Genomic DNA, 12077 nt, shown 5'->3' on the forward strand with positions numbered 1-12077 from the left:
ACGAAGTATTTCCACTCCACACCCTTAGCAGTCAGGGGAATGGACGCAGGTGTCTTCCAGATTGTTCTGGCAGTGGTTTAGATGGCCCGAATAAGGGGTAGGACCACCCTTGATGGAGCTTCCATGGACAGAATATCCACCACGGGGTCCTCCATCTCTACCACCTCCTCCGCCTTCAGGTTCATATTCCACACCACCCTGCACAGGAGGTCCTGGTGGGCACAGAGGTCTATCAGAGGGGGACCCGAGACTGCAGTGCCTGCCACCACCTTGTCAGGTGAGGAGGAGGAGGAGGCCACTGGGGAAAAGAGGGTAATGTAGGGCCTCTTGCGGAGCTGGGCCCAGCTGTTCTGTGCCAGCCACTTCAGGATCCGAAACAGGAACCAGTGTTGGAGGAGGTCCTGTAGCAGGGAGAGAAGCCACCATGGTCTCCTGCCTCCAGCGTGGGCCGACTGGTGGTAGCTTCTGGCATTCATGTCTCAAACAGGGCTGATCGAGAAGACCCAGACAGAGCACCTGGGCCTGGTGCTATGCCCAGGGCGTCCAGAAAGGCCATTGAGTGGGCCCTTGAACGGGACCTTGCTCCTGCACCTGCCAATGCTCAGCCCCTGACTCCAGGCGGCTATGGTCCAAATGGCGGTGTTTGGAGAAACGTGACCCCGCCTCCGATCCTGAAGAATGAGAAGCGGAAGATAAGGGCCATGGTGGTGCCGAGCGGATCTGCGCCGGGTAGCATCAACGAGGCGATGTCGAACAGTGCCATGACGCTGGGGAGCAGTGCTGGGACCTGGACCAGTACTAGGATCTGGAACGGTGCCTGGATCTAGAGCTGGGCCAAGATGATGACCAGCATCGAGAGTGGTGTTGGCTCCGGGATCTGCTCCTCAACAGCGACCGGTGGGCAGATTGGTACCACGGCCAAGACCAATGCCGGGAGTCGGAGCGGTGCTGCGAGTATGACCGGTGCCGTGAAGGAGGACGGTGTTGGGACTGCAAGCAGCATCAGGACTGCGAGCGGCGTCGGGAGCGGTGCCGAGAACGGGACCGGTGCCACGGCTCGACCAATGGTGCTGGTGGGTGGATTAGGGCCAGCTTGCCCCGGGACAGTGCCGCATGTACAGGAACCAGTGCTTTGGCATGAGGCTGAGGGGATACCGATGCCGTCATGGCAATAAGACCCCGTGCAGCCGCAAAGGTATCCGGAGTGGACGGCAACTGGACTTCAACCACGCTGCATGTCGGGGAGTCCAGAGGCACCAGACTCAACAGCTCTCCCCTTGGGGCCAGAGTCAATGGCGCCGAAGCCATAGACTGTGCCCCTTGATGCTCCCCTGCGCGATGCTTCTCCACGGGCGGTTCCAGAGAGGCTGGTCTCTGAGGAGGTGGGCCACCCTTTTCAGCTTCTGGTGCCGCTTCTGGACAGGAGAATGGGAGCGTTGCCGGGCAGATGATGTCAGAAGCTTGCAGTGCCGGGTAGCATTGGTGCCGCGGGTCTCGGTCAGAGTCCAACCATGGTGTAGCTCCTACTGCTGCCGCCAGGTGCTGCGCACCAAGGGGCTCGGTGCCAGATCCTGGCGTGCCGCAGGAGACTGAGAGCTAAGGGCCGCCTCCAGGAGGAGCTGTTTTAAACGAAAGTCCCGCTCCTTCTTAGTCCGGGGATGAAACCCTTTGCAGATCCTGCACTAGTCTGCTTGATGAGACTCCCCCAGACACTTCAGGCAAGAGTCATGGGGGTCGCCTGTTGGCATGGGCTTAGAGCAGGAACCACAGGGCTTAAATCCTGGAGCCTTGGGCATGAGCCCAAGAGAAAAATCGGGAAGGAGGAGGAAAAAACCCCAACCCACTAATACTAACTATAATTATCAACAACTATAACTATTAACTATTAACTGTGAACTATGCTAGGGAGAGTGGAGAGCAGCAAAGCAGGACTCCACAATTCCAACGACCATCACAGGCGGTAAGAAAGAACTGAGGAGGGGCTGGGTCGGCTGGGGTATATATTGAGTGCCATGAAGGTGCCACTCTAGGGAGCTCCACAGCCGACTCACTGGGTGTTGCTAGGGTAAAAATTCTCCGACGGACATGCACGCGGCGCGAGCACACCTCATTGGAATCGATATGAGCAAGCACTCGAAGAAGAAACTGTGAAAGTTTCATCATTATATTGTCTCATTAAAAGTGTAGTAGATAAAGAGGACATCAAGGTCCCTGAGTCTCTACTCAAATTGTAGCCATACCATGCAAGTGCAGTTCTTACAGCCATCTGTCCAGGATTCAAATTCTCTGTAGGTGGTGCTCTTCATGACGCAGGTCCTTTCACAATAGCACTGATCCAATTTAGTCATCCTCTGCTCAGCTCGGGACAGCTGTACACATTTCACAAAGATGAGTTATTACATTGGTAAACAGTTTCCATATAATTAAATAATGATCTAACTGCCATCTACCATCCAGGATTGCAGAGTGAAAAAGTACGTGTGAAAATGCAGTCAGATGATGACTAAGTGGTTATTGTGAAATATTAAATGATTCCCCGAGCTGGGGGGGTGGGGAGCTGCCATGGGCGAGGGAAGGGCGGTGGGGGGGAGCTGCTGCAGGGCCCCCCATCCCAGCTCACCTGTGCTCCGCCTCCTCCCCAGCACGCCACCCCCGCTCTAATTCTCCTCCCTTCCCAGGCTTGCGGCGCCAAACAGCTGATTGGCGCCGCAAGCCTGGGAGGCGGGAGAAGTGGAGCAGCAATGGCGTGCTTGGGGAGGGGGCATACCAGAGGTGAGCTGGGGTGGGGAGCTGCCACACGGCTCCCCGGGGGGGGAGTTTCCACAGGAGGGGCACCTCAGGGTAGAGAGGGGGGCAGGGAGCTGCCGCAGGGCTGGGGGGGGCGCAAGGTGGAAGTTTCGCCTAGGGAGCGAAACTTCCTTGCCCTGAGTAATTGATATGATCATCAGATAGTAGATGTAGATACTGCTCGAAAGTCCTCAGCCCCAGTACTTTCATATTTTTGACCTGTTCTTTGAACAGCTCAGGTTTAGAAAAGTCTTAAACCAAAAAAATCCTGCTGCAACAAGCACTGTAAACATGGTAACCTGTTTCATTCCAGTTTTACAAAATCCTTAGTCTGACAGATAGAGCTTGCATATTTATAAACCCTTGTTCAGGAAAGTTGATGGTATTTACTATGAAAATGTGCAATTGCATGAAAACATTGAAATGTAAGAAAGCTCTCTGAATGTGTCAAGGCTGTATCCCCACTTTGAACTTTAGGGTACAAATGTGGGGGCCTGCATGAAAACTTCTAAGCTTAACTACCAGCTTAGTTCTGGTCCGCTGCCACCATTCCCAAATGGATTCCCTTCCCTGGGAAGCCTTGAGAAACCTTTCACCAATTCACTGGTGAATACAGATCCAAACCCCTTGGATCTTAAAACAAGGAGAAATTAACCATTCCCCTCCTTCCTCCCACCAACTCCTGGTGGATCAAGATCCAAACCCCTTGGATCTTAAAACAAGGAGAAATTAACCCTCCCCCATCCTTCCTTTCACCAACTCCTGGTGAATACAGATCCAACCCCTTTGGATCTAAAAACAAGGAAAAAATCAATCAGGTTCTTAAAAAGAAGATTTTTAATTAAAGAAAAAGGTAAAAAGTCATCTCTGTAAAATCAGTATGGAAAATAACTTTACAGGGTAATCAAACTTAAAGAGCTCAGAGGACCTCCCTCTAGCCTCAGGTTCAAAGTATAGCAAACAAAGATAAACACTTTAGTAAAAGGTACATTTACAAGTTGAGAAAACAAAGTAAAACTAAGACGCCTTGCCTGGCTTTTTACTTACAAGTTTGAAATATGAGAGACTTGTTTAGAAAGATGGGGAGAACCTGGATTAATGTCTGGTCCCTCTCAGTCCCAAGAGCGAACGAACTCCCAAACAAAGAGCACAAACAAAAGCCTTCTCTCTCCTCCCCCCCCCCCCCCCCCCCTTGAAAGTATCTTGTCCCCTTATTGGTCCTTTGGTCAGATGCCAGCCAGGTTACCTGAGCTTCTTAACCCTTTACAGGGAAAAGGATTTTGGAGTCTCTGGCCAGGAGGGATTTTATAGTACTGTACACAGGACAGCTGTTACACCCTTCCCTTTATAGTTATGACAGAATGGAACATCTGTATTTTTTGAGAGAGACCTGAATTGAAGCCTATGCCCCACACCATGTCTCTGAGTAACTGTTACCTTAGCTGATGTTTTGGCTAAAATGTCCTGTAGCTCCATGATTTTCTGTACAAGTCCATGGAAGTCATTACACGTTGGGCAGGCTGGAATTACAAACACTACATTTGTTACATTTGTCAAATTGTATATACAATAGGTTCAATCTATACAAGTCACAGCTGAGAACCAATATATTGGAGCTCAAGGTTTTAAAAGAGCTTGCAGGACAAAAATGAAGCAAGAAGCACACCTTTGATTCTATGGTGTAAGAACTAATAGACTTACTGCGATTAAGATCTGGGCACTGAGAAATAAATCCTTGAGGCATGACAAGTAGTTGCACATCTTGCATTATGCCCTGTGTGCAAGTGGGGATAGAAAAGAAAGAAGAGTGGGCATTATTTTTATCTGTCAAAATAATATTCCACAGCAATGTTCACCACATAAAACATTAGAGCTCACAAAGAAAAACTGCATGAAAAAAACACTGTTTATGAATACAATACTTCTTATTTGCACCCACTGTGGTGATGGGAGAGCAAAGAGTAAGTAAAATAGATAACTGTACATGTACACACATAGTGAACCATTTTTAAAGGCATACGATTAAATGTCAAGATGTAATTAAATGACAAGAGTCTGGTTGTTTTGAATTCATTGTTATTTTTAGTTACCCATTGAAGAAAAGCTTGAAAATGACCTTTAAAGCAACTTAAAAATTTATTTCCAGTTTCAGGGTCTTTGAAACACTGTTTTAAATAAAATGCAAATATTCACTGAACTACTGTTGTCAAACAGAAGTGAAGATTAAAGAAACTTGAGTCATGAAAAACAGATTCAGACAGGCATTTCATGATTTTGATATGGATCTTTTCATATAGCATACCTAATTCAGAGAAGCAACATATCTATTACACAGCTGCAGAGGAGCATCTTGACAATTTAGGGGAATAGGACGTTTAGCATGAAATTCAAATATACCAGCTGGAAATGACCTGTTTCACCCAGAAGGACAGATCACATGTTTACAGGCAGAATTCACACACATCCTTAGTCATTAAGATATAATTAGCAGCCACTTTGCTGCTCTCCTAAAGCAAAGGCCAAACGCAATTTAGAAATGAACCATCCTATCACACACATTGCAGATATCCCTTTCATCTACCCTTCCTTCCATGCCTTACACTGATCTTAAAACTCATTCTTAAAAGAAATGCAATGAATTGGCAATGAATTACAACAAGATTTATAGCGCTATGAAGAAAAGGTATCAAAACACTGTGGACTCAATCCTAATTAAAGGCCAAATCCCACACTGATTCAGCGGGAACAAGTTTAGGTTCAAAACCAAATAAAACCCTAGACCAGGATCTTCACAAGTGATCCATGATTTTGGGGGCCTCGTTTTTCGGCTATCCAATGTGAGACTGATTTTCAGAAAGTGCTCGGCATACACCTTCAGAAAACCAAGCCCCTAGGCAACCAAACCCACTAGTCATTTATTAAAATCTTGGGCTACAAGTCTGAAGAGATTTACAGTCCACAATGCTATGTTCAATATTTTTGTTTTCAGTTTAACCATTTGTATATCATATATTGAACAATCAATAAAATCAACGTATTTTGGATGGATTGGTGCTATTATTCCTTGCTGAATTTCATTTAATTTGGCTTTTCTCAGTCAGGAAAAATCTCATGGTATTTTGACTCATCTAGACTTCCTTGACAAACAACTAAAATAAACCAAAAGGCAACTACAGATGGTGTCTTTCATTTTACACCTTGATGTGTGTGCATGTTCCATCACAGTCCGAGACATTTCAGAAAATGGATGAGTATCATGTAAAGGCTTGAAAAGAAATAAATACATGATAATCTAAAAACTGTATTAGTCATAAGCAGAAAATACAGAACATTAAGTGAGTTTTGGAGCAGTATAAGCAATTTTGGAAGGGCTCACTCACCCTTGGAGCAACCCCTTGAGTCAGTGCGAGCTGTTGCCACTATCTTTGGCTCCAGCACCTCCTGCTGGCCAGCTGCCTCTGGCCCCAGGTCTTGTGGCTCAGCCCTTTGGCCAAGACAGCTAAATTCAGACCCCTTCTGGGTATCATAAACAAGCTCTCACAAAATCCAAAGAAAACTGAATAGTTCTCCTACCCTCTTTGGCTATTGTGGTCTTTTCTTCTCTACTTACAAATCCTATCTCAAGGCTTCCCTCGCAGAAGCCTACATTGCCCCATCATGTGCTGTCCCCAATCTCTCTGTCTATGTAACCTAACCCTGGGCTTCGCTCAGTCAGAGAGACTGGTCTTCTCTGCTGTCTCTTCCCGCAAGTACCTCTTTCAGTCTACTTATTACGACTTAGCTCCATTTCCCCTCAGGTTGGAAGCCAATTAGCTCCTCTCCTCCCCAAGTACAAACCCTGACTAATTGGGCACTTTTGCCAGCCTTGCAAGTGATGGGATTAAGCCCCATTACACACATCTCTCAAGGTAGTGCCCATCAGGACTCTCTCTCCCCATCACTGTATGGGGCCCAAGGGCGGCTCTATGTTTTTTGCCGCCCCAAGCACGGCAGTCAGGCAGCCTTCAGCGGCATGCCTGTGGGCGGTCCATGGTCACGCGGGTTCAGCGATTTTTCTGCAGGTGATCTGCCGGTCCCATGGCTTCGGCATACCCGCCGCCGAATTGCTGCCGAAACCGCAGGACCGGTGGACCTCCCGCAGGCACACCGCCGAAGGCCGCCTGACTGCCACCCTCACAGCAACCGTAAGGCTGCCCCCCGCATCTTGCCGCCCCAGGCACGCGCTTGCTGCGCTGGTGCCTGGAGCCGCCCCTGATGGGGCCCTGCAGTTGCTTCCTCTAAGTAGTACTCAGATAAACAAACAATTTTTATAATCTAGCATCTTTTCAGAATGTCCTTTCCAGTATTCTCTATCTTGGAGTGTAACTGCAGAGCCTCTTTTGCAGCAGTTAATCTCTCTTGAAGTTCCCAGATCTGTTTACTCTCCATGGACAGTCCGGCCTCTTGTGATTGCCCTTTGGGTGCCGGGTCAGGGTCCACAATTGAGGCAGCTTCTCCTGTCTCCTCATTCAGAGCATCCATTCCCCATGAACCCACCCAATCCAATTTCTTTTCTGCAGGGGCCTGTTCTTGGCTTTTAGAGGTTGCAGCACCCTTTCCACATATTTCCATGGTTCTCAGTGCAGCCAGCTCCCATTTGTGTTGCTGCCAACAATTCTTTTCATATGCCAGTTCTAGTCTTGTCCAAATCTGTTCTTGCTCTTGTTATGTGGCCTTCTCTACTATTTTCTGTCATTAGGGTTGCCAATTTTGTTTAGATGTATTCCTGGAGGTTTCAATCACATGACAAGCTTGAATTAAAGATAAATCTTTAATTCCTGGAGACTCCAGGACAATCCTGGAGCATTGGCAACCCTATCTGTCATGAGGTTTTCACCTCCTCCAGCTCTTGGTTTGCCTTGTGCAATTGTGTTTCTAGGGCCTCTAGCTGGCTTGGTGTCTCTTGTTCAAATCTCTCAACTACATTTCCCCAGTCCTTTGAGTACTCGGCCCTGTCTCTAGGCCACCCGGCACAACAGCCTGTGTCCAGATGAGAGTTGCCTTATGGTTAATTTGTTCATGTGATATCCTTTCTTAGAGATAGGGATAGGGCTGGGAAATTAGGCCAGTGTCTCCCTACAATTATGGGCAAGGAGAGGTTTCTTAATATACCAACTCTCAGCTTGTACCTCTGTTTTTGCAGTTGGGAGTCTACTCCCTCAAACCAGTGTCCAACCGCACCTGGAGTCAATCAGTCCTCTCGTTTCACATCTAGACACATTAGCAGTTCTGGTAAGCTGGAGCATGCCCCCTACTGAGGGAACATGCCAAATTGTAGACTTTCCTGTAGTAACAATCCAATAGCCACACTCCATGAAAGGGTAGTCCTTTCTTTTGTGACCTGGTTGACCACACCCGAAACACACCACCATATTCTTCTGACAGATTCCTGGGTGCTTGGTGATGACTGAGGTCCCACTCCCTCTTCTGGTTTCTTAGGTACCAGATTACCTAAGAACTTCTCTCCACATATGTCTCCCTTGCCATCTCAAAATCAGGATTCTCTATTACCCTGCTTTCCTTGGAATAGTCCCCTTGAACTAACCCCTTGTTTGGGTGGTTCAGTATGTAGGCCTCTGCTCTCTCAATGGCCTCATCAGTAGAAGTCAAAATCTCCAGACCCAACTTTGAGCTCTGGCAGACAAGATCCTTAGACATTGTTCTAATGTTACACCACCTTGTCTAAAGAGAGCATGTCAGGGTGTAACCATCATGTGGCCAGGCCCCGTAAACGCTGTGCTGCCACTCTAGGGCATATCCCCTGGGGAAAGGCTCTATCCTAAACCAATGTTGGTATGTTTCCAGAGTCAGCCCCAGCCAAAATGGCTTCTTTCACAATTCTGTCGGACCTACTCGTCAGACAAAGCTCGGTAGGTCACTTGAGCTTCTCCCAAAAGGAATGAGGACAATCAAGCTGCCCAAAAGGATTTGGCCCACCCTGCTGCAGTTGCTACCCTCTCAAAAGTGCTCAAGAAGGCCTCTGGGTTGTTACCTGGGCCCAATTTTGTGAGGCCGGGAACCGGTCTGGCAGAACTTTCTTCTCCTGAAACTACCCAGGGCCCTGGGATCCACTTCTCTAGGCACTGCAGGAAACGTTCTTGCTGAGCCTGTTGAGTCTCTTGCTGTTGTTGTTTCCCTTATAATAGACACAACAAGAGAGCATGTGTCTGCTCCTGTTGCACTGCCGGCATGCGGAAAAGCTCCTCCACATTCCCCAACTGGAGGGAAAAAGGCCTTCATCTGTCCATCTTCTCCCCACTTTTAAGGTAGTTGGTATCTCCCTCCTTTCTCATAAAGTGGGTGTCTCCACAACCCTAGGTCTGGTACCAATATGTGGCAGGGTTCACTCACCCTCAGCACACACCCTTGAATCAGTGCAGGGTGTTGCCACTCTCTTCGGCTCCAGAGCCTCCTGTCGGCCACCTGCCTCAAGCCCCATGTTTTCTGTGGCTCAGCCTCTGGCCAGGTCACCTAAGTTCAGACCACTTCCAGGGTATCATAAAAAAATCCAAATGAAACTGAGTAGTTCTCCTACCACCTTGGGCTATTGTAGTCTTTTCTACTCTATTTACAAATCTTATCTCAAGGTTTCCCTTGCAGGAGCCTACACTGTCCCTATATTGTGCAGTCCCCGTTCTCTCTGTCTGTGTACTTTAACCCTGGGCTACTCCCAGCCAGAAAGACCCATCTTCTCTGCTGTCTCTGCCCCAAATTGAGCTCCTTCCATCTACCTATTACAGCATAGTTCTGCCCCCTCTGGCTGGGAGCCATTTAGCGACTCGCCTCTCCAAGTGCAAAGCAAGACCAATTGGGTGCCTTCACTAGCCTTGCAGGGTTGGGGGTTAAGTCCCATCACAGTAATCTTTAATTATTTGTAAATGATTTTGTTTACTTAAGTCCAGAATGCCACTTTTCAGTGGATTCTGCCCCCTATGGACTTGGTCACCTCTCAGCCATTTAACAAGGAGATTGGCATTTAATATAGAGAAGGAAAAATATACTGAATTTAAAAAACAGATACAGGGCTCAGTTTTCAAAACGGAGTGCCTGATGGGACATCCATTCCATATCTCAAACCCACTTGGGATTTAAATCCACACTTAGGCATGGAAAACGTGTGTTTACACATCTAATGCTGATTTCAGCACCAAAGGCAGGACTTGCATTGAATATTAAAATCATAGTGTTTTATCCAAGATTTAAAAATTAGCAAGGCAGATTCAGTCAGGACACAGTGCCCAGGATCCAAAGTACTCTAGCCTTCAGGGCCTCAAGTACCAGAACATCCTTGTGGAGACAGGGCTGCCAGGTGTCTGAAACTTCTGTTCTGCATGGGACCCCCGCAGCCAACCTCTGAAATGGGTGAGGTCAAACCATGGACAGGGAGTGTGGCCAAGGAGTCATCGAATATGAATTAAGCATGACCATAAATCTTGACATTTTTCTAGTCCAAATGCAAAAACTTACTTCTTCAACCTTGCTTTCCCATATAGCAACATATAGTGGTATAGTCATTGTAAAGTTAAAATGCAAAATAAAGCACCTGTAACTATTCTCCCGGGGGAAGAAACTTTGTTCTCTTTACTGATGTTAATCACCTTGTTAATTTCTAACCTTGGAAGATGCTCAGAGGTGTAATTTAAGAACTTAAACACAATAGAAGGATAATGGCATTGAGGACCATGTATTGTATTGGAGTAGATAGCTCTTTCCTCTGGTGAAAAATATTCTGTGACAAAAAACATACATCTAACTGTGCAACAGGCAATACAATCCCTATTCTGTTGCCTCTGAGGAGCCCCTTTCACCTTAGTCATCGATCATGCCCCTCTTAAATGGCTAACTGGCTCTCTAGCTTTACTTATTCACAGTATACCATAATTTGGCAGCAGCCCAACTGAACACAGATTTCTTCACTCATGGGGATTGTGGCTCCTGACACACATGCAGTGGATATCACTTTGGTGTAAGGAAGTGTGTGACAGGATGCATGATGGTTGTGGTAACTTATTTTCAACTCTAACTAATAAAGATTGGCTCCTGATGACAATTCCTTGCTGATCACAGCAGTTTCATTCCAGATGAGTAACCCCACCAGCTGATTCAGCACATGGTCCAGGCATCCTCCTCTGTGGAACCTTTTACAGACTCCTGGTAGCAAGATAAACCTTACTTGTCTCAGGCAAACCCCTGGGAGGAAGTTGGTAGAGTGAGGATCCTCTCACCTCCCATGAGGGTGAATCCCTCTGGAGCACAACGCCCCGCATTGGTGCTGGAGGATGAAATTTGCCTGCCCCTATGACAAGGATTATGTTCTGCTTAAGGGAACTGGACCAACAGCATCCTCACATGATAAAGCCTTTATGTACCACAGTATTTAAAATATTTCCACTGCTTCAGATATGGAGGGAACACTTGCCATTTTTACCTATGTTCAGTCTTTTCCTCTCAGGGAAAGCCTACCTTAAAATAACCATGTGCGTTATTCCGCTGTCCCAACCAAAATGCTGTACCCAAAGGTAAATCCATGTAGGGCTTTTCCACAACCCTTTCATAAATTCTGTTAAGAAATAATAGAAGAAATAAACCTCAAATGGTTATCATTTCATTTATTACTGAGCAGGAATGCTCCAGACTACTACTTATTAATATGAAATATCACTCTTCACTTACCTATTACAGTCCACATGTAAAATCAAGTGTGAGGCACTGATTGCTAAGGAAAGCCTGTGCCACTTATCATCTGCCAAAATGTACGGAAACACTTCTGTGTGTGAGTGATGGCTGCCTGAACGGTAATGCAACCTGATTTCATTTCGATGTCCACTGCTCTCCAGTTCCAAGTACCTACACCAAAAATGCAGCATTGAGTCATTAAGCATTCATATCAGGACAGGAGAATGCAACACTGCATATAATGTGGTGGCTGATTATCATATATGAATGATTAACAAGAGGAAGAAACCAAGAGAAGGAGGCCCTCAGTCAGAGTGAAAATAGAGACTCTGCAATGTTGGTCTTGTATTTTCCTTTTAAATAACTCTTTTAGGAGCAGAATGCAGCCTTCATGCAAGTGTGTCAGATCTCAAGCGAATAAGAAGAATTCCACTAGCATCATCAAATTAGATCTCTTCTGTTGCTCTTTAAACACCAATGTGTTCCTTAACATAGTACCATTTTTCTGTTATTAAAATAATCTGATTCAGAACCACACAAAATCCAGCACACTATCCTCAGATAGTGGGCAGAGT

At 46.7% G+C, this 12077-nt stretch overlaps 1 protein-coding gene across 1 annotated transcript in view; it reads right to left on the minus strand.

Moving 5' to 3' along the window:
* The window catches only part of NELL2 (neural EGFL like 2), a 233886-nt gene that overhangs the window by 161775 nt on the left and 60034 nt on the right, over positions 1-12077 (minus strand). Inside the window, exons 4-8 of the mRNA XM_034769935.1 lie at positions 11500-11673; positions 11290-11386; positions 4489-4561; positions 4225-4307; positions 2241-2369 (exon numbers count right to left, since the gene is read on the minus strand). Coding sequence (XP_034625826.1) covers positions 2241-2369; positions 4225-4307; positions 4489-4561; positions 11290-11386; positions 11500-11673 — 556 coding nt within the window. The remainder of the gene's footprint in view (positions 1-2240; positions 2370-4224; positions 4308-4488; positions 4562-11289; positions 11387-11499; positions 11674-12077) is intronic.

Source organism: Trachemys scripta, chromosome 1 (assembly GCF_013100865.1).
Source record: "Trachemys scripta elegans isolate TJP31775 chromosome 1, CAS_Tse_1.0, whole genome shotgun sequence".
Classification (NCBI taxonomy): domain Eukaryota; kingdom Metazoa; phylum Chordata; order Testudines; family Emydidae; genus Trachemys; species Trachemys scripta.